Source organism: Mobula birostris, chromosome 17, assembly GCF_030028105.1.
Source record: "Mobula birostris isolate sMobBir1 chromosome 17, sMobBir1.hap1, whole genome shotgun sequence".
Taxonomy (NCBI): domain Eukaryota; kingdom Metazoa; phylum Chordata; class Chondrichthyes; order Myliobatiformes; family Myliobatidae; genus Mobula; species Mobula birostris.
The window spans coordinates 13,551,518-13,573,885 of record NC_092386.1 but is presented as its reverse complement, the minus strand read 5'-3'; the positions used below and the strand labels follow the sequence as shown (position 1 = coordinate 13,573,885).

At 44.3% G+C, this 22,368-nt stretch overlaps 1 protein-coding gene across 3 annotated transcripts in view; it reads right to left on the bottom strand.

The window, feature by feature from the left end:
* atg10 (ATG10 autophagy related 10 homolog (S. cerevisiae)) overlaps positions 1 to 5,115 on the bottom strand; it is a 233,172-nt gene extending 228,057 nt beyond the window's left edge. For all 3 annotated transcript variants that reach the window (XR_011889435.1, XM_072281042.1, XM_072281040.1), the window contains exon 1: positions 4,959 to 5,115. Coding sequence is in view for 2 of the 3 variants with exons in the window: in XM_072281042.1 (XP_072137143.1) it covers positions 4,959 to 4,968 (10 nt within the window). In the remaining variant the exon portion in view is untranslated. The remainder of the gene's footprint in view (positions 1 to 4,958) is intronic.
* Between the last annotated feature and the right edge of the window lie 17,253 nt (positions 5,116 to 22,368).

Sequence of the window (22,368 nt, the reverse complement as noted above, 5' to 3'; positions counted from 1 at the left end):
AGTAGACACTGGAAGGTAATGCAGGCCATTGCATTTAGAATAATAATGTTTATGATACCATTTCAGATTTTTTTTTCTTGTTTGTCTATTATTATAACAAAGACAACCAGATTCCCAAAGTTCAAAATACCATTCAGGGCAGTAGCAAGGAGCGACAGTGGGGAACAGTTTAAAAATAGTGGGGAAGCAAAAAATGTTTATATAGTCCTCCAGCTAGTCTCATTTTCCAAATAACACCCCCACCCTTTCTCCATCCCAGATGTGTCCTACCAGACTTCAGATCTGTTACCCTCTGAGCCTCCTCCCTGGAATACAGTGTGGATTAAAAAAAACTAGGGTAGTGTACAATGGCATGATAGAGTAGCAGTTAGTGTTATGGATTACAGCGCTGTGACCCCTGGTTCAATTCCTGCTGGTGGCTGGAAGCAGTTTGAATGTTCTCCTTGTGGCCACATGGGTTTTCTCAGGGTGCTCTGGTTTCACGTTCCAAAGACAAACGGCAAGTTGTGGGCATGTTACGTTGGTGCCAAAAGCACCGCAACACTTGCAGGCCCAGATCATCCTTGGACTGTGTTGGTCACTGAAGCAAAACAAAGCATTTCACTGTTTCAATGTACATGTGACAAATGACGCTAATTTTTATAACTTAAAATAAGCTTTAAAAAAGTATATTTGTATAACCTTCTGCCAATCTCATTTCCCAAGTAACTACCCCACCCTTTCTCCAACAAGACTTTAGCAGTTGGAACTACCCAGATTCTACTGGTACTCTCTGAATAGTATGAAAAAAAGCAGGAAAGCAGCACGGCAGCCAAAATTAAATCAACAGGATCTCAGTGGATGGTCACGAAAACGAGTGGCATACATCCTCTTCCATCAGCCCAACCTCTGCCATCCACAGCTGAGTTCAGTTGCCTCTTAACTGTGCGAGACTGTATCACAGTGTGTTACTGGAGAGAGGTAACAAGGCAGTGAGAACCGTCTGCCCAAACCTGGCCCACTTCCAAAGAACCAGCAAGGAGGACCAGCAGGAGTTTAATCCACAGGTTGGTCACTCTGCCTCTCACTGGAAATCCTAAACAGACAAACCTGAGTGATCCTGATGGAGAGACTTGGCCCAAAATGCCAGCTGTTTATTCCCCTCCGACAATTATGTCCCCTAACCATCAGGCTCACGAACTTGTGTGGATAACTTCACTCACTTCAACTCTGAACTGATCCTACAAACTACAGACTCATTTTCAAGGACTCAAAACTCATGTCCCCAGTATTATTCATTTTGTTTTATTTGAAAAATGTGTCTTCGGTCATTTATCAATCTTCATTTATGTATAGCTTGTTTAATAAGTTCTTTTGTATTTCTTTATGGTTTCATTTCGCCCCTTGTGGCACAATGGACAGCATTTTTGCTGTTTCTGTAGCATTTGACTATTTTTTTTAAATGAGGCCAAGTTGCTGGTTCAACGTTCAACCCAGCAGGGATGGAAAGCATGCAAGAAGCCGGTCAGATTTGAACCCAGGACTGTCCACCTCGAAATCTGATGCTGATGTCACTACACCACTGACCAGCTATTGAATTTACTTTCCCGTAAATGCCTGCAAGAAAATGAATTTCAAGGTAGTATATGGTAACATATACGCTTTGATAATAAATTTATTTTGGCTCAGATGCTGTCTGACCTGCTGAGTTCCTCCAGCATTGTGTGTTACTCCAGATTTCCAGCACCTGCAAGATCTCAAATTTAAAATTTGACAGATCTTTCTTTGAGGAAGTGACAAAGATTATTGTTAAGGAGAAGGCAATGGATGTGGTCTACATGAACATTTGACAAGGCTCCTCACAGTAGGCAGAAGCTTAAGTCACATTTCCACTGATGTTGGGTGAGATTAGAACTGGAGGTCATAGACGAAGGCTGAAAGGTGAAATATGTAGGGAGAACCTGATGGGAACTTCTCCACAGTGGGTGGTGCAAGTGTGGAACAAGTTGTCAGCGAAAGTGGTAGATGCAGGCTTCATTGCAAAACATAAGAAGTTTGGATAAGTACATGGATGGGTGGAGTATGGAAGGGTATGGTCCAGCTCTGGGTCGATGGGACCAGCCAGAATAACAGTTAGGCACAGACTAGACGGGCCAAAGGGCCTGTTTCTATGCTGTCATGCTCTCTGTCTCTATGACATGGCATCCACAGTGAGTCGGTAAATTGGATACAAAGTTAGCTTGGCTATAAGGACAGAGATGGAGAGATGTTAATCTTGCTGAGAGTTCTACGTGATCCACCAGGATTAGTGCTGGGATCTCATTTATAACATATTGCATATAGGTGAAAATGTAGGTAGTCCGATTAGTCCATTTGCAGCCGATACAAAAATTGGTCATTGAAAGGTTGTGACAGAAAACAACAGGATATAGTTCGGTTGTAAATTTGAGTGTTCCTCGGGATTAATCACGGAGTTTAATCCTGACTAATGGGAGACCACTTGCAAGAGGAAAATGTACAGTAAATGACAGGGCCCTTGTACAGAGGGATCTTGAGCTGCAGATTTGTATACCTACAAGTGCCAACTCAAGAGCAAAAGGTGTACAGAATGCATGCATTCATTGGTCAGGTCACTAAGGAAAAGTTATCAAAACACAAGAGATTCTGCAGATGATGGAAATCCTGAGCAACAGACAGAAAATTCTGGAGGAGTCCCACAAGGCCGGCAGCAGCTATGAAGGGAACAAACAGTCAACTGCGAATGCCTATAAAATAAATAAATAATATCAAGGTAACATGGCAACACATACACACTTTGAAAGTAAATTTACTTTGACACTTTGGGCCAAGGCCCTTCAGCAGGGTATAGGGCAGGGGCTCTCAACCCGAGGTCCATAGTCCTTGCTCAATGGTATTGGTTGATGGCTTAAAAAAGATTGGGAAGCCCTGGTGTAGACGGATATTGACCACATGCAGATGGAAATAGTATAATTCGGTATTCCTGTGTTGTACTTTTCTGTGCTGACCCCCATCCATTGTCCCGTGCACTCGTTAGAACATAGCACAGTATAGGCCCTTTGGCCAACAATGTTGTGCCAAACTTTTAACCCTACAGTACTCTAAGATCAATCTAATCCTCCCCTCACACATAGCCCTCCACTTTTCTATCAGCCATGTGTTTATCCAAAACTTTCTTACATGTCCCCTAATGTACCTGCCTTCGCCGCCACCCTGGCGATGCATACTGTGCACGCACCATGTAAAAGAAAATATACCTCTGACATCCCCCTATACATCTCCCAACACCTTAAAGTTATGCCCCCTCCTATAAGCCATTTCCGCCTTGGCAAGAAGTCTGTGAATACCCACAGTATCTATCTTCTACCTCTTATCTTCTACACCTCTATCAAAAGATAGAGAAAGGGAAGGAGGAGGGACACGAGGGAGGTGATGGACAGGTGAGGAGAAAATGTGAGAAGGGAGCCAGAATGGGAAATTGAAGAGGGAAGCAGAAGAGGAAAAAAAAATTACCAGAAGTGAAAGAAATCGATGTTCATAACAGGTTCCCTTTTGCCTGTGTATGTGAAAATTGTATTACCAATGACAATGAAAGGGACAGCTTGTTGAATTCTTCACCACTTCTGAAGTAGATACACATCTTGTTAACCAATCACCAGACAATGCCCCCAACTATTATTACAACCCCTCCCCCCAAGGTTCTCCCAACTGCTGGTGCTCCATGTATTCAGAACAGAAAAATACATAATTCACAAACACCTCCTGCCTTCTCCACCCTCTGCAGCCAAATGCCAACAAACCCCTGATTAGGCAGAGCAAGCAACTCCATTTTAAAAAAGGGACCAGAGAACTGTTTCCAGCACATCACATACACTCTATAAATCTCTGAGGGTCTCTGCACACATACCTTCACAAATGATCATGCTTATATCTTATTTCCATGTGGATCTTAACATCTCTTATTTTCAGCAAATGTTCCTTTTACAAAACGTAGTAAAAATACTATATAACTATCTACACATATAACATCATTTAACAAAGACCAAGCCAGGAAAAAAAAACTCAAGCCCACGTGAATATACCAAGACAAAACTCAAACATTTTGCCCTGGGGGTTAAGGTTTACAAGGTCTCATCTTCATAAACATGCAATGTCAGAAAGTGACTTGAAAGACAAAAGCATTAATTTTGTGTAGGGATGCTATTCATTAACACCTCTTTAGCCATATCACATTCCACATATGAAACAGAGACCAGTGCGATCATTATTGTAAATGTAGGTCTACCTCCTACATGTGCAAATCCAAATCATTTTCTTCATGGCTTTCAACAACCAAGGACACATTTGCAGCATACAGTAGCCAACCCACTGGAATTTAAAACCTCCTAAGGTATACACCGATAGATCAGGAAAGGCTTATCCAAATTCAACTACCCATCAGTCAGGCGAGACAAACAACGTTAGAAACACAACTCTTCGTATAACTGAGGAAAAGATGCATAACTGAAAAAAAAGTTTCAAAAACGTATCATAAACACAAGTTGAAACATTTTGTGTGTCTGTTGCTCTATAAACAATAGAGATTCTGCAGATGCTGGAAATCCTGAGGAACACACACACACACACACACACACACACACACACACAAAATGCTGGAGGAACTCAGCAGGTCAGGCAGCATCTATGGAGGGGAATAAACAGTTGACATTTTGGGCCGAAGCGCTTCATCAAGTCTTGTTTATTCCCCCTCACTAGCGTGTGGGTTTTTTTGCAATTAATACATGAACGGACGGTACTCCCCAACTCCCGGTGACAAGTTTAACAGGGAGAAAAGTAGGGCAGCGAGCAGTTTGCGACAGAGCACGCCAGTCTATGCTCTCCCCCCACCCTCACTGGCAATGTGTGCAGGGAGAGGGAAGGGGGTGAGTGCCGGAGCGGCGGAGAGAAGAGACGGCACGTACCCAGGGTCATGTACAGAAGGAGAGGGAGGCAGCGAGCAGTGCAGCCCGCACTTCCGGGGTATGTAGCAATGCGGCGGCGGGAGGGAGGCGGCTGCAACAGCAAATGTTACTCAGCGCCGCCGGTTTCAAGTCGCCCCTGCCGGGGAATTACTGGAGTCTGTGCAGGACTCCCTACAAGTGCAGCCGCCCGGCAGGGGAAACGGGCCCCGTAAACACGGCACCGAGCCGCATGCACCACGACCCCCTGCCCACGGCGCCCACCGCAGACCCAGCCCCGGGTGCCGTTAAGCGGCCGCCGGCCAGGAGGCCGCCGCTACCGGCGCTGCCCCCGCAAGCTGCGGGGCTCGCACCCTCATCTAATCCCCCACAGGGCTGTAATGGGAGACTCCAGAAATTTATTCTTGGGAAGACTGACAGCCGGGGTCAAGAAACAGCTGTTGAAATGACTGCTCCTTCCTCCCGCACCGTCTGACAGCCTGTGCCCTGCCACAACAAAGTTAGCAGCAGCGCCCTCAACCATGCGAGCGGCTTCCCTCAATTTACCAGCAGAATAGCGCGGGGCGCGCAGCGTTCATCCTCTCGGAATTGCTGAACGCGACCTCCTCATTATTTTATTGCACTATTTGTTTATTTTTGCAATTGGTAGTAACGTTATATCTTTGCGCTGCCGTATGTTCTGCAGTAAAACAACAGAATATAACTTGGGGGATAATAAACCTGATTCTATTCTTAGTGCTACTTGCGCAGTTGCCTTCATAACTGAAGATGATTTGCGGGGGAACTCGCAAAGAGTATTTGGGAAACTTGCTTTGAGAAAGCAACATTTATATTCTTATTTGATCATTCAAAGTAGACTATTTTGTTTCCTTGTTAAAAAATTCTGCATAGTTCCTGCTTTCCTTGCGAATGCCGGTGATTTGATGGTATGGCCTGCCATGTGGCTGCAGTCAAGTTTTCCATTGCACCTGTGTGGAGATGACGTCCAGTGACAATAAATGCGACTTTCACTTCCTGGTTAGTCCAGAGGGCTCAAAATCAACGTGAAGGCATAAAATTACTACAAACTATAAAAATAGTGCAAATATAAGGAATAATGTGGTGGTGTTCATGGACCATTCTGATAGAGAGGAAGAAAAAGTTCTCAAGTTGGCTGGGTTGAATTGTTCTCACATCTTGGCAATTACTTGCAAGCCAACCATCTCAATTCGTCCCAACCATCAAGCACCCAAGCTACACATTTTCCAGATTGTTTCCAAGTCATTGAGTCTTTAGACTCCTGTACCCCCCCCCCAATGCTAGTAAGGAGAAGAGGGCATGGTTTAGGCGGTGAGGGTACGTAGTGATGGATGCTGCCTTCTTGCAGCGCACTGCCTCGTGAAGATGTCCTTGATAGTGGCCAGGGTCGTGCCCTTGCTGGATCTGTGTCTGGCTGAGGGTCCAATCCTCTGCAGCCTCCTGTGTATTGGAGGCACCAGACCAGGCAGCCTTATCACCAGATGCATCATGTGATTTAAAATCTTGTTGCGCCGAAAAAAGTGAAGGTTTGCAATAAGGTTAAGCAAGTAAATTTGCTTAATACAAAGAAATGAATTAAATTACATGGATTATGAAGGTCAAATCACAAATCTAATTGTAAATATATATATATATGCATGCACCCTAGCTGTAGATACATGTGCCTAAGACTTTTGCACAGTACTGTATGTGAGAAAAGAAATCGGGGTAAAACAACATCACTTGCGAGGTTTCATACCATCGCACTGCCTTGAAATTTGCACCTCTGCTGTGACCTCCTATCCAACCACTCGACCACGACATACTCTGGCACGTCTGCTATCCACTGCGGCAAACTGAGCTTATATCACATAGCTGTAGAACATTTTAATTCCCATTCCCATTCCCATTCCGACGTGTCGGTCCAACACCTCCCCTTGTGCCAAAATGAGCCTACCTTCAGGGCAGAGGAACAACACCTTTTATTCAGTCTGATGGCATAAATAGTGAATTCTCCTTCCGGGAAACAAATTCCACTCCCCCTCCCACCCCTTTCTCTATTCTCCACTCTGACCTTTGACCACTCCTCACCTGCCTATCACTTCCCCCTTGGTCCCCTCTGTGGTAAACCATGTATATAGGTTGTAACTGGGTTACCTGTCTGGACACCCCCCTCTGCTGACTGCTCCTGTGGCTCCTCCCACAGACCCCTGAATAAAGGCGATTGTGCCACTGCTCCTCCCTCAGTCCAGGGCAGATACTCAGCATGGACATGGATCTATTTTACTGTTAATAAAAGCCTTTCAGTATTTACTTCCAGTCTTTGGGAGTAATTGATAGTGCATCATCCTCCTCCTCCCCTTTCTCCCACGATCTCCTATCAGATTCCTTCCTCTCCAGCCCTTTACCTTTCCTACCCACCTGACTTCCAGCTACCCTCCTTCCCCTCTCCCACCTTTTTTGTTCTGGCAACTTCTCCCTTCCCCCTCAGTCCTGAAGAAGGGTCTCAGGCTGAAACCTCTACTGTCTATTCATTTCCGTGGATGCTGCCTGACCTGCTGAGTTCCTCCAGCATTTTGTGTGTGTTACGATTGAGCATAGAACAGTACAGCACGGGACAGGCCGTTCGGCCCATGATGCTGTGGCGATCTCTTTACCAACTTAAAATGGATGTCCCCCTCCTGGGTTTCATCCATATCCCTCCATCCCCTTCATATTCATGTGTCTATCTAAAAGCCTCTAAACTCCACCGAGCTGCCCGATTCCACCTCTACCCCTGGTAACTCATTCCACGCATCTACCGGTCTCTGCCAAAGAACTTGCCCGCCCCACCCACCCCTCAACTTCTCCTCACTGACCGTCAACCCTGGCGCACCTCAAGGATGTGTGATTAGCCCACCGCTCTACTCTCTCTACACCAATGACTGTGTGGCTAGGCACAGCCCAAACACCGTCTGTAAACCTGCCGATGACAACAGAAACTCTGATGGTGCCGAAGAGGGGTACAGGAGTGAGATAAATTGGCTGGTTGGGTGGTGTTGCAACAAGAACGTTGTACTCAATGTGAAAAAGACCAAAGGAACTGATTGTGGACTTCAGAAAGGGAAAGTAAGACAAACACACATCAGTCCTCATCAAGGGACCAGTAGTGGAAAGGGTGGGTAGTTTCAGGGTCATGTGTCAAGATCTATCCTGGGGCCCACATATTAATGTAGTTATGAAGGAGGCATGTCAACAGCTATATTTCGTGAGGAGTCTGAATTCTAGCAAAAAGACAAGCAAATTTCTACAGATGTACCATGGAGAGCATTTTAACTGGCTACTTCACTGACTGGTGTGGAGGGACCAATGCATTGGATTGGAAAAAGCTGCAGGGGGTTGTAAACTCAGCCAGATCCATCATGGACAGTGCCCTCCACAGCATCGAGGACATCTTCATAAGGCGCTGACTCAAAAAGGCAGCATCTGTCAGTAAGGGCCCTCTCCACCGAGAACATGCCCGCTTCTGAATGCTGCCATCAAGGAGGAGGTACAGGAGCCCGAAGACGCACACTCAACATTTTCCTCCGCCATTTTGTGAACAGTACCATGAGCATTACCTCATTATTTTGCCCTCTTCTTGCACTAATTATATATTTTTATTTGTATTTCTTATTGCATCTTACAATAATGTATTCTGTATTGCGCTGTACTGTTGCTGTAAAACAACAAATTTCATGGCATATGCCGGTGATATTAACCTAATTCTCATTCCAACCTTAAAGGCATGTGTTCTGCTGTTTGCCAGTTATGTTATCAATAACGTTATCTTTAGCTTGTCATCAAATATTATAAATAATGATGTATCAATAATGGTATTGTAAGCTTGTGATTAACTTTAAATCTAATTTCTGAGTTTGTGCTGAATGCCTTGAAATTGCTAGCTGAGTGAAGGATTCGGCAGTATTGAGAGTCCACTGTTTGATTCCGTGTCTCCAGGTCTGTACATTTCAGTTCTTCATTTGTTCTAAAAACAGTAACAGTGGGTAACGTGGCGCTGGTGATGTAGGGAGAACATGTCTCAAGAGTAGTTTCAAATAGAATTGTAAAACAAGCTGGATAAGGTATTAAGACAGTTGAGCAAAAGTTTAGTCAAAGCCTCAGAATTTAGTGGAACAAAGAGGTGAAGAAATAATGAGATGTTGAAGAGGTCAAGGGATTTACGAGCTGAAACCTCGGTCGCCCAGAGCAGAGGAACTAAATCTGATGATGAGTGAAGGAATAAAGTGCAGAAAGATCAAAGGAAATTACCAGACCAGGGAAGAGTGAGTTCAGGGAGGGATTTCAAATGAATATAATGTAATTTCCTCCCTATCCTCCCTCTCTCTTCTTCCATTCTCCATCCTGGCTCCGCTCTTTTGCCTTCTCTTCTCCTCACCTGCCCATCACCTTCCTCTGGTGTCTCCAGTCATTCCCTTTCTTCCATAGTCCACATTCCTCTCCTATCAGATTCCTTCTTCTCCAGCCTTTTCCACCTATCACCTCCTAACTTCTCACTTAATTCCCCCTTCCCCCTCACCTGGTCTCTCCTGTCACCTGCCAGCCTGTACTCCTTCTCCCCCCAGCTTCCTTTCCAGTCCTGATAAAAGGTCTCATTTAAAATTCATCTTTTTATTCCCCTCCTGACCTGCCGAGTTCCTCCAGCATTTTGTGAGAGTTGCTCTGGATTTCCAGCATCTACAGAATCTCTTGTGTGCATGTTAAAATTTTTTTCCTAAGCGAGAGCCAGTGTAGTGCTGTGAAATTATGGGTGGTAAAGAAACCATACGGCATGCTTGACTTTATTTATTTGTTTAATTTATTGAGATAAAGCGTGGAATAGGGCCTTCCGGCATTTCGAACCACACTACCAGCAACCCCAATTTAACCCCAGCCTAATCACGGGACGATTTACAATGACCAATTAACCTAACTGGTACGCTTTTATTGACCAAGGAATCGATTTCAAAAGTTGGGAAGCAATACATATGGTGTATTGCATTCAATTTAGGTCACCCATTATAGGAAGGACGTGGAGTCTTTGGAGAGAATGCAGAAGAGGTTCGCCAGGATGCTACCTGGATTAGAGGGCATGTGTTATCGTGAGAGAGTGGACAAGGTTGGTTTGTTTTCTCTGGGGCGCCGGAGGCTGAGGGGAGATCTGATAGAGGTTTATAAGATTATGAGAGTCAGGGACAGAGTAGATAGTCAGAATCTTTTTCTCCCCAGGGTTGAAACGTCTTCTGCCAGAGGACATGCATATAATGTGAGAAGGAGTAAGTTCAAAGGAGATGTGTGGGGCAAGTTCTTTTTGCTGAGAAGGTAGATTGTGGCTGGAATGCCCTGCCTCAGGTGATGGTTGAGGCAGATACAACAAAGGTATTCAAGAACCTCTTAGACTCATGGAAGTGCAGAAAATGGAAGGATACGTGGGCAGAAGGGATTAGTTTAGTTAGGCATTTGATTATTAATTTAATTAGTTCAGTACAACAAAGTGGGCCGAAGGCCTATTTCTGTACTATACTGTTCTATGTTCTGTGTTATTCTCAATGTTCCTTCACCATCTTGAAATGGATAAGTACATTTGGCTTTGGCACTCGCAGACAGCTGCTCGTCATTTCCTATTTGAGTGCAGGATGAGTGAATACGAGGCAGATGGTAAGCTTTCAGCAATTCACTGTCGGAATTTCCTTACCGTTTCCCCGTGGCTGTGCTGTCAGTTGAACCTTGTGCTGGCTGTTTCTCATGTTACAGGATGGCCACATGCTGTAAAAGTTCAGTGAGCTCTTGTATAGCAAGGTTTCACAGGAGAAACTTCCGTAAGTGTTCACAGGGAGATCAGTTTCAGGCTGGGAGGACATACTCACGTGCACATTTTGAGCAGAGCACCATCGTGGTCTGTTTGGCCAACTTATATTTATCATCTTCTTTTTGTCTTGTTTTCGTAGTCAGAGCCATCAGACGGGCCATCAGAGCTCCTGAAAGCTGCAGAGAGCACTGACTGTCCGCGATCACTCCAAAGACTTCAGAGCCAGTCCGCATTTGAACGTGAGGACAACCTTGCCCATAACCACTTTGCCATCCTTCATGAAAGAGTTATTTCTCTCCTGGTCATCAAAGTTCTCACTTACCACTCAGACTCACTTTATATTGTGAAACTGAGGTTTGGTGTGTCACCAAAGACTCCAGCAAATTTCTAGATATGGACGGTGGAAAGTGTTCTGACTGGTTGCATCACCGCCTGTTATGGAGGCCCCAGTGCACCATTCAGAAAAAGCTGCAAGAGGGTTGTAAATTCAGCCAGCTTCATCACGGGCTCAGCCCACCCCAGCATCGAGGACATCTTCAACAAGTGGGGCCTGAAGAAAGCAAAATCCATTGTTATGGACCATCACCTTTGGAAGCATGCCCTCTTCTCATCACTGCCATTGGGGAGGAGGTACAGGAGTCTGAAGAACACACTCAATGTTTTAAAAACAGCTTCCGCCCCCTCCACCATCAGATTCCTGAATGGCCCATAAATCCATGAACACTAGCTCATTATTTGTGTTTTATCTGCTAACTGGTCTTATTGGCAGCCCCCCTCCCTCTCCCTGAAGAGCACTGTCATCATCTCCACTCTCTGCAATTGCAGGAACAAATTGGGCGAATAGATTTGTGCACAACTGTGCAGAGCTTACTGTACCACACGCACAGGGCACTTGGGACCACGTGCAGAGTCAAATCTCAGCATGCTGGGATCTCAAACCAAGCAGGCGTGAAAATATGCATTCTAGAAATTCAAGCCTAAACAGTTCTAATCCCTTTTGATTTGCTTTTTTGCCTCATTTACTCTTTGAAGTTTCTTGCTGTCTCTATTTCTTCCAGCTGAAGAGAATCCTTCTAATTTTTGTGCCATTTCAGGAACATAGCTCAGGATTGCAGGAGGATGAGAAGAATGTGTGTAGGCGTCAAGATTTTATTTATTTATTTATATTTATTTGGAGGTACAGCACAGCCCAGCAAGCCCACGCCACACAATTACACCAATTAACCTACTAACCCGTACGTCTTTGGAATGTGGGAGGAAACTGGAGCAGCTGGAAGAAAGCCAGGGTCATGGGGAGAACATGCAAACTTCTTGCAGACAGTGGCAAGACCTGAACGTGGGTCCTTGGCACAGTAATAGCATTACGCTCTCGTGCCACCCGTTTGTGAGACTTGGCACGCCTATTTTGAGAGTGGGTATCAAACCTTAAAGATGAAAATAGCTTTATTTGTCACACGTACGCCGAATCTTTTAAACTTAGCAGGAAGTGCATAATTTGCATCAACAACCAACACTGTCCGAAGAGGCACTGGGGGCAGCCCGAAAGTGTTGTCATGCCTCCAGCACCAATATAGCCTGGCCACAGCTTACTGGCCCTGACTGATACATCTTTGGAACGTGAGAAGAAACTGAGCACCCAGAGGAGACCCATGTAGTCACAGGGAGGAATTATTCTGCATTGTTATTGTTTTATCTTGTGCTACTTCAGTGCAATAATCTGTATAGGATACTCTGCAAGACAAGTTTTTCTTTGTACCTCAGTACATGTGACATTAATAAACCAATTTACTAGTTTATTAATGTACCAATATCTACAACTTGCTGTTCACTGGTTTGTGATGTTAGAATTCCTTGGCACCATCTGCAAAGGCCATCATGGCCACGCTGAGCGGTGGATCGTCCTCATCCCTTCAGAGCTCATCACTAAACTCCAGGGACCAGGCCTCAGTACCGCCGTGTGCAACTGGATCCTCGACTTCCTCACTGGAAATTAATGCAGATCGGCAACAACATCTCTTCCACTCTCACCATCTGTGCACCACCAGGTTCAGGAACAGTTATCAGGCTCCTGAACCAGTGCGGATAACTTCACTCACTTCGACACTGAACTGATTCCACGGACTCACTGCTCAGGATTCTTTACAGCTCATGTACTCAGTAGCATTTTTATTAACACATCTTGTCCTCTTTTGCACGTTGATTGTCAATCTTTGTTTATGTATAGTTTTTCATAAATTCTATTTTGTTTCTTGCTTCCTGTAAATGCCTGCAAGAAAATGAAACTAAAAGTGGCATATGATAGCATGTACATTACATACTTCGATAGTAAATTTACTTTGAACTTTGACCTTTTGCAGGCCTTCAGCCCTGTAGTCTTTATGTTGGAACCAAACAATCACTATTTTTTCATGGCAAAGCCATTCCTCTGCATCTGACCTCTCCCCAACTTTGCAAGAGCATTCTTCTCTCTATTTCTTTGTCCATCCCTTTAAAAAATATTTTTGATGTATCTCTTTTTAATCAAGCTTCCAGTATCTTTTCCCATCTTGGCTCAGAAACTGCAAGTGTGAACTTAACACATGCCGTCTCTCACAATGTAGAAAGCAACAGGAATTGCTATGAAATAAAAATAGGTGATATTCAAGGCTACTACTACAAAAATGCAATTGGTTTAAACAGAAGCAACTGAATGGAGAGGAAATCAGAGTTTCCGGCCCCGCTCTCCCTACGTGTGCCTCTATTTACAGGGAACTCCAGTTTATGGAATTAGCTCAAAAGTGCATTTATGGGTTTTGAGTTTCAAAGCAGTTTCCAATCTCCATTGTTACACTTTACCTCTGCAGATTCAAACTAGAATTCTGTGTTACCACACTTCATCACATACCCTCAGCGGCCTCTTTATTAAACAACCTAAAAAAGAGAACCTTATTTTATGTACAAATAGGTATGAACTATATTTTGAAGTGCAAATTCGAAGTAAATTTATTATCAAAGTACATACCTAAGAGGCCGCTGAGTGTATGTTCACGGTCTTCTCCTGCTGTAGCACATCCACTTCAAAGTTTGACAGATTTGAAGACGCTCTTCTGCGCACACCACTGGTGTATCACATGCTTACTTGAGTTACTGTCGCCTTTCTGTCAGCTTGAACCAGTCTGGCCATTCTCCTCTGACTTCTCTCATTAACAAGGTGCTTTCACCCGCAGAACTGCCGCTCACTGGATGTTTTTTGTTCTTCGCTCTATTTTCTGCAAACCCTAGAGTCTGTTGTGCATGAAAATCCCAGGAGATCGGCAATAGTTTCTGAGATACTCAAACCATCCCATCTCGCACCAGCAACCGATCCACAGTTAAAGCCACTTAGATCACGTTCCCCTCCCCCCCCCCCCCCACCGTTCCGACGTTTGGTCTGAACATTGCGTTGCTGCCACATGATTGGTTGATTAGATATTTGCATTAATGTACAGATGTACCTAATAGAAAGCACTTGGCAATATTTTAACAGATTGTAAAAGGCGCTTTTTCAACCAGCAGTAGTAATGAAGGATTAAGGATTAACTTTTCTTTCATATACATGTAACCGGGTGACCGTAATTCATTCGTTTTGTTTTGCGACCCTCTTCTGGCACTTAAACATCTAAGACAGATAAAGGAATTAAAACCTGAAAAAGTATTTGTTGTCCTGCATGTGTACTTTTCCCCAGGCTACAAAATACATTTACATGTATTAGGATGCTGGAGAGGTAGTAATGGGGGACAAGGAAATGGTGGACGAACAAAATAAGTATTTTGCATCAGTCTTCACTGTGGGAGACACTAGCAGTATGGTGGAAATTCCAGGTGTCAGGGGTCATGAAGTGTGTGAAGTTACCATTATTAGGGAGAAGGTTCTTGGGAACTGAAAGATCTGAAGGTAGCTAAGTCACCTGGACCAGATGGTGTACGCCCCAGGGTTCTGAAAGAGGTGGCTGAAGAGATTGTGGAGGCACTAGCAATGATCTTTCAAGAATCACTGGATTCTGGAATGGTTCCTGAAGACTGGAAAATTGCGAATGTCTCCGCTCTTCAAGAAGGGAGAGAAGCAGAAGAAAGGAAACTATAGGCCGGTTAGTCTGACCTCAGTGGTTGGGAAGATGTTGGAGACAATTATTAAGGATGACATCTCAGGGGACCTGGAAGCACATGATAAAATACGCCGCAGTCAGCATGGTTTCCTCAAGGGAAAATCTTCCCTGACAAATCTGTTGGAATTTTTTGAAGAAACAAGCAAGATAGACAAAGGAGAATCAGTTGATATTGTGTACTTGGATTTCTAGAAGGCATTTAACAAGGTGCCACACATGAGGTGGCTTAACAAGTGATGACCCCATGGTATTAACGGCGACTAATAACACTTAACAGCAGCTCCTTTGTTTGCATCTTTGGAAGCAGCTCTACTTCCATCTTTAATATCTCTATTTTTCCTTTTCAGGGTTCTTTTGAAGACTCTGACCTGGAGTTACACACCAACTATGGTCCTTTGCGGGAATGGGACTCGCTCTCGGGGTTTCACAACTGGCCGTTGTTCAGCACGCTAAGGGCTCGGCCTAAGAGCTCAGCTCGCCTTCAGAGGGCCGAGATCCCATGGCTCTGGAGACGGGGGGGGGGGGTACTGGAGGTCACTGCCTCTGCAGGAGATTGGTACTGGAGGTCACTGCCTCTGCAGGAGATTGGTGTGTCGTTGGAAACAGAAGACTTCTGTCTGTGTGCTCGGGGACTTGGAGCTCAATAAAAAGCGACGCAATGGACTTTTAACATCGTAAACCAGTGAGTTGTTTGAGAAAGGAAACACCTTTCTCCCTTACTAAGGAGAGGGAGAGCCTGTGGTACGTTGAATGCCGGGTGAACAATGTAGTCTTTGGGGTACTGCAAGTCTGTGCCTTTGCTGTTGCCTTGCTCACGCTTGAGCGCTTGGTGGCGGGTGCCAATGCTTTTTTTGCCCGTGGGGGGAGGAGGGATCGTTGTTTGCTGCCGCTTACGCACGGGAGGGAGGGGAGCTGTTGGAGTGACTTTGGGGTTCTAACATTTAACTGTCGTCCATTCTTTGGGGGCACTCCTCTGTTTTCATGGATAGTTGTGAAGAAAAAGCATTTCAAGATGAATATTGTGTACATTTCTCTGACATTAAATGTACCTTTGAAACCTTTGAGATTCTAGCATGGACAAAACCGTGGCTGATTGGCAGGAGGCAAAGAGTGGGAATAAAGGGAGGTTTTCCTGGGTGGTTATCAGTGGCTAGTGCTGTTCCACAAGGGTCCGTGTTGACACCAATTCTTTTTACATTCTATGTCCATGATTTGGATGATGGCTTTGTTGCAAAGTTTGCAGATGATATGAAGATTGTGAAGGGCCAAGTAGTTTTGGGGAAGTAGACAAGCTACAGAAGGACAGACGGATTAGGAGAATGGGCAAAGAAATAGCAGATGGAATTCATTGTCAGGAAGTGTATGGTCATACACTTAGATAGAAGAGCAAAGTGTAAGCAGTTTTAGGCTCCTTATCTTTGAAAGGATGTGCTGAAACTGGAGACGGTTCAATGGAGGTTCACGAAAATGATTCCAGGATTGAATGGCTTGTCATTTGATGAGTGTTTAATGGCTCTGGGCCTGTATTCACCAGAATTCAGAGAAGTGAGGGGTGACCTCATTGAAACCTATCGAATAATGAAAGGTCTTGATAGAGTAGATGCGGAGAGGTTGTTTCCTATGATGGGAGAATCTGAGACCAAAGGACAGCCTCAGAATAGTGGGGAATGCTTTCAGAACAGAGATGAGGAGGAATTTTTTTTGCCAGAAGTAGTGAATCTGTTGCCACAGGCAGCTGTGGAGGCCAAGTCTTTCTGTATATTTAAGGCAGAGGTTGATAGATTCTTGATTGGTTAGGGGATGAAGGAATACGGGGAGAAAGCAGGAGATTGGGGCTGAGGAAAAGTTCCATCCGCCATGTTGAAATGGTGGAGCAGAGTCGATGGGCCAAACGGCCTAATTCTGCTCCTATATCTTATGGTCTTATAGCCTTCTGGAATTTGCTGTGGTGTGTTGGCGCAACATTCAACAATTATAAAGAATAAAGAATAATATAGAAATAAAGTTAGAAGTACAGATATGGAATAAAATGTACATACGTAAATACACAAATACCAGCATGTATTACAACATAAACAGCATTATAAAAAGTGGTTTAATCGAGATGTGTGTGCATTTTTCTCTGTAATGACATCCACTTCTGTTTTTTACTCCCTTTCCTTTAGTTTTATAGGACTATACTCTTTTGAGAGGCATGCTGTAATACAAGGCAGATTAAATCTCTCTCCTCTCACCTTAAACTTCTGCCCTCTAGTTTGTGATTCTCCAGTCCTGGGAGACAGTGTGCATTTACCCTATCTGTGACCTTCTGTAAGATGTCTAAATTAGGAATTTGAGGAGATTTGATATCTCACCAAAGACTTGCGAGTTTCTACAGATACACTGTGGGGAGCATTCCAGCTGGTTGCATCACTGTCTGGTGGTGGGGCCATTGCACAGGATCAGAAAAAGTTGCAGAGGGTTATAAACTCAGTCAGGTCCATCATGGGCTCTAGCTTCCACCATCAATGACATCTTCTAAAGGCAATGTCTCAGAAAGGTGCCATCCATCATTAAGACATGCCCTTTTCTCATTGCTAGCATCAGGGAGAAGGGACTGGAGCCTGAATACTCATGCTCAATGTTTTAGGAACCGCTTCTTCCCCTCTGCCGTTGGATTCCTGAATGGTCCATGAACCCATGAACACTACCTCACTATTTTTGCTCTCTTTTTCAATACTTATTTATTTTTTATATATCTTGTCGTAACTTATAGTAATTGTTTATGTACTGCTGCCACAAAACAGCAAATTTCATGATTCTCATTCTAATCCTGATTCTGATTCTTATTCTTATTCTCGTTCTCCTGCGTTCCAATGAAAAAAGTCCATCCTACTCAACCTCTCTCCGTAACTCCTTCAAGTCCTGGCAACATCCTTGTAAATCTCCTCTCCACTCTTTCCAGCTCAATGGCTTTTTTCCTATAGCAGTCAAAATTTTATTTTTTATCATGTTACAGTATATCCAAATTTCTCACAAGCTTTTAACAGTGTCAGTCCTCCATTGCTTCCAGGCTACATTAAAGGAGAACAACTTTACACTGGTCAAAAATATCTCCTTCACATTTGGGGGAGAGCGCCTCCTTGCTTTTAGTTGGAGGGTAACTACAGACCATAATGGAGACCAGGATATCAGCGGACAAGGGCATCAATCTTTTAGTTTGGTGGATCTGTGCATAACCTAATTAGTTTCCCTAATATGTTACTACAATACTGTGCAAAGGTCTCAGGCACATATATATACAGCAGCTAGGGTTTCTAGTACTTTTGCACAGTGCTGTGTTTGTCAACGTGGAGCAGAAAGCCCATTTGTAAATCTGGTGGGAGCAAAGGATGTCGGGAATGGCGAGGGTGGAGCGCTGTGGGAGGGGTGTGGGACAGGTGGCAGAGGAGGAGTGCCAGGGGCGGTGGGTGCAGACACATCCAGCCCGGAGACACAGGCAAAGTCATTTGATTCCAAACAATTGGTTTATCAATCATCACAGAATGTCTTCACGTGCTACCCATTCCCCCCCCCTCTCCCTTTTCCCTTTCCCAAGCATGATTCCCCTCTCCCTGCCCTTTTCCCTGTCTCAGTCCACAATAGAGTCCCATATCAGAATCAGGTTTATCATCACTCACATATGTCATGAAATTTGTTTTCCTTCAGCACCCAAGCTATATGTATATGTGACTGAGACTTTTGCATACTACCGTTTAGTTTACATATTAATAGCCAGAGATCATACCGATAGTCAAAGCGAAACTGTCCATAATATTTAATCAATAAATTTAAATCCAAATGGTTTAACCTCTGCATTGTGTCATTAATAGTGAATATAACACCTCTATATTCAATGTGTCATAGAGACATAGAGCACTACAGCACAGAAGCAAGCTATTTGGCCCATCTAGTCTATGCTGACCTGTTATTCTGCCTAGTTCCATCCGACTGTATCTTGACCATAGCCCCCCATACCCCTCTCATCCATGTACCTGTCCTAACTTCTCTTAAATGATGAAACCCAACCCGCATTCATCGCTCCCCATGACAGTTCATTTTACTTGCATCAACCTTTGAGTGAAGTTCCCTCTCAGCGTTCCTTCAAATATTTCACCTTTCACCTTTACCCATGTCCTCTCATTCTAGTCTTGTCCAACCTCAGTAGAAAAAGCCTGCTTGCAGTTACCCTATCTATATTCCTCATCATTTTGAATACCTCTGTCAAATCCCCCTTCATTCTCCTATGCGCCAGGGAGTAACCTATTCAACTTTTCCCTATAACTCAGATTCTCGAGTCACAGCTTCTATATTTTCTCTGCACGCTTTCAATCTTATTCACATCTTTCCTGTAGGTAGGTGACCAGGGCTGCACACAGTACTTCAAATTTGGCCTCTCCAATGTCTTATTCAATTTCAACATAACATCCCAACTTCTGAACTCAGTACTCTGATTTATGAATTCCAATATGCCAAGAGCTTTCTTTACGGCCCTGTCTGCCTGTGAAGCCACTTGCAAGGAATTATGGATCTGTATTCCCAGATCCATTTGTTAGATAGGTTATGGATTCAATGATCTTTTATAGATTTATGACTTAGATGTTGTTTGCAACTCCCATACACTTACAACCATGGGGATATGTGAATGACAGATCCTCCATCCGCCATTATTTCTCATCACTGAGCTCCACGTGGAGTCTAGCAACGGATCTTGGTTTTGCCGGATTCCCAGAATTACACCAGCATATTGCAGAATGGAGATTGTAAAGGAGGGTTTACTTCAGTTTAATATCTCTAATGATTTGTAAATGATAACACGATTTTAAAATAACTTCGAAATTTTGTACTGTTTAGTTAATGATTACGTAATTTATATCAAGAGTGGCATGGTACTATTCCACATGGTGCAGAATTTAGAATCAGAATCAGATTTATTATCATTCACATATGTCGTGAAAATTGTTGTTTTACATAAAAATTGCAATAAATTACAAAATTTACAGGGATGCAGACTCAGTTGGCTTTTTTAACCAGTAGCTCAAAACCTATTTATTTAACCTTGCTTTTAATGTACATTTTTTGTCCTTTATTTTTATACTTATTTTTGTTTTCATTTTAAATTTTATTTTCATACTACCGTTACTTACTGCCTGCTTTGCTGCTGGTGTTTAGGGCACTGACGAAGGTCTGGCGGTGTTCAGGGCTTCCTTCATCATGTCAGTCACTTACTCTCAGTTTTCACTACTGCCAGTCATGCAAGTCATTGGCTGCAGAACTTCGCACTCAGATGTAGAAGGATTCGTTGCTGCTGTTTCCATAACAATTTTGTTTTATCAGTCAGGGTTGTTGGACCTGAACCTGGAGGACCGGTGAACCACTCTTAGTCTGACCTCTACCCTTTGACCTGTTTGGCATGGGTGACCCTACCAAGAGCCAAAGCATAGAGCCCCGACTCCAGCCAGCATAGCTTTCCCAGACATTGAGGCACACAAGCCTCCAAAACTAAACAAGGCTGTGGTCCTCCTGGAGGTTTATCTTCATATTTGCACTACATTACATTGTAAATCACTTTGAATTATATCATCTGCATGAAAAGTGCTCTGCAAATAAAGTAATTATTATTAAATTACAAAAGGTTATATCACTCCAGAGAAACATTGTATCATTTCTTAATGCATGTATGCATTTCTGAATGACAATAAAAGAGGACTGAGTGTTCTCATAATCTTAAATACATAACTACTGTAAAAAAAGAGCAAAATAGTGAAGAAGAAGATCACATATACAGTCAACAACAGGAATTCTGCAGATGCTGGAAATTCAAGCAACACACATCAAAGTTGCTGGTGAACGCAGCAGGCCAAGCAGCACCTCTAGGAAGAGGTGCAGTCGACGTTTCAGGCCGAGACCCTTCGCCAAGACTAACTGAAGGAAGAGTGAGTAAGGGATTTGAAAGTGGGAGGGGGAGGGGGAGATCCAAAATGATAGGAGAAGACAGGAGGGGGAGGGATAGAGCCAAGAGCTGGACAGGTGATAGGCAAAAGGGGATACAAGAGGATCATGGGACAGGAGGTCCGGGAAGAAAGACAAGGGGGGGGGAACCCAGAGGATGGGCAAGAGGTATATTCAGAGGGACAGAGGGAGAAAAAGGAGAGTGAGAGAAAGAATGTGTGCATAAAAATAAGTAACAGATGGGGTACGAGGGGGAGGTGGGGCCTAGCGGAAGTTAGAGAAGTCGATGTTCATGCCATCAGGTTGGAGGCTACCCAGACGGAATATAAGGTGTTGTTCCTCCAACCTGAGTGTGGCTTCATCTTTACAGTAGAGGAGGCTGTGGTTAGACATGTCAGAATGGGAATGGGATGCGGAACTAAAATGTGTGGCCACTGGGAGATCCTGCTTTCTCTGGCGGACAGAGCGTAGATGTTCAGCAAAGCGGTCTCCCAGTCTGCGTCGGGTCTCACCAATATATAAAAGGCCACATCGGGAGCACCGGACGCAGTATATCACCCCAGTCGACTCACAGGTGAAGTGTTGCCTCACCTGGAAGGACTGTTTGGGGCCCTGAATGGTGGTAAGGGAGGAAGTGTAAGGGCATGTGTAGCACTTGTTCTGCTTACACGGATAAGTGCCAGGAGGGAGATCAGTGGGGAGGGATGGGGGGGACGAATGGACAAGGGAGTTGTGTAGGGAGCGATCCCTGCGGAATGCAGAGAGAGGGGGGGAGGGAAAGATGTGCTTAGTCGTGGGATCCCGTTGGAGGTGGTGGAAGTTACGGAGAATAATACGTTGGACCCGGAGGCTGGTGTGGTGGTAGGTGAGGACCAGGGGAACCCTATTCCTAGTGGGGTGGCGGGAGGATGGAGTGAGAGCAGATGTACGTGAAATGGGGGAGATGCGTTTAAGAGCAGAGTTGATAGTGGAGGAAGGGAAGCCCCTTTCTTTAAAAAATGAAGACATCTCCCCTGTCCTAGAATGAAAAGCCTCATCCTGAGAGCAGATGCGGCGGAGACGGAGGAATTGCGAGAAGGGGATGGCGTTTTTGCAAGAGACAGGGTGAGAAGAGGAATAGTCCAGATAGCTGTGAGAGTCAGTAGGCTTATGGTAGACATCAGTGGATAAGCTGTCTCCAGAGACAGAGACAGAAAGATCTAGAAAGGGGAGGAAGGTGTTGGAATTGACCAGGTAAACTTGAGGGCAGGGTGAAAGTTGGAGGCAAAGTTAATAAAGTCAACGAGTTCTGCATGCGTGCAGGAAGCAGCGCCAATGCAGTCGTCTATGTAGCGAAGGAAAAGTGGGGGACAGATACCAGAATAGGCACGGAACATAGATTGTTCCACAAACCCAACAAAAAGGCAGGCATAGCTAGGACCCATACGGGTGCCCATAGTTACACCTTTAGTTTGGAGGAAGTGGGAGGAGCCAAAGGAGAAATTATTAAGAGTAA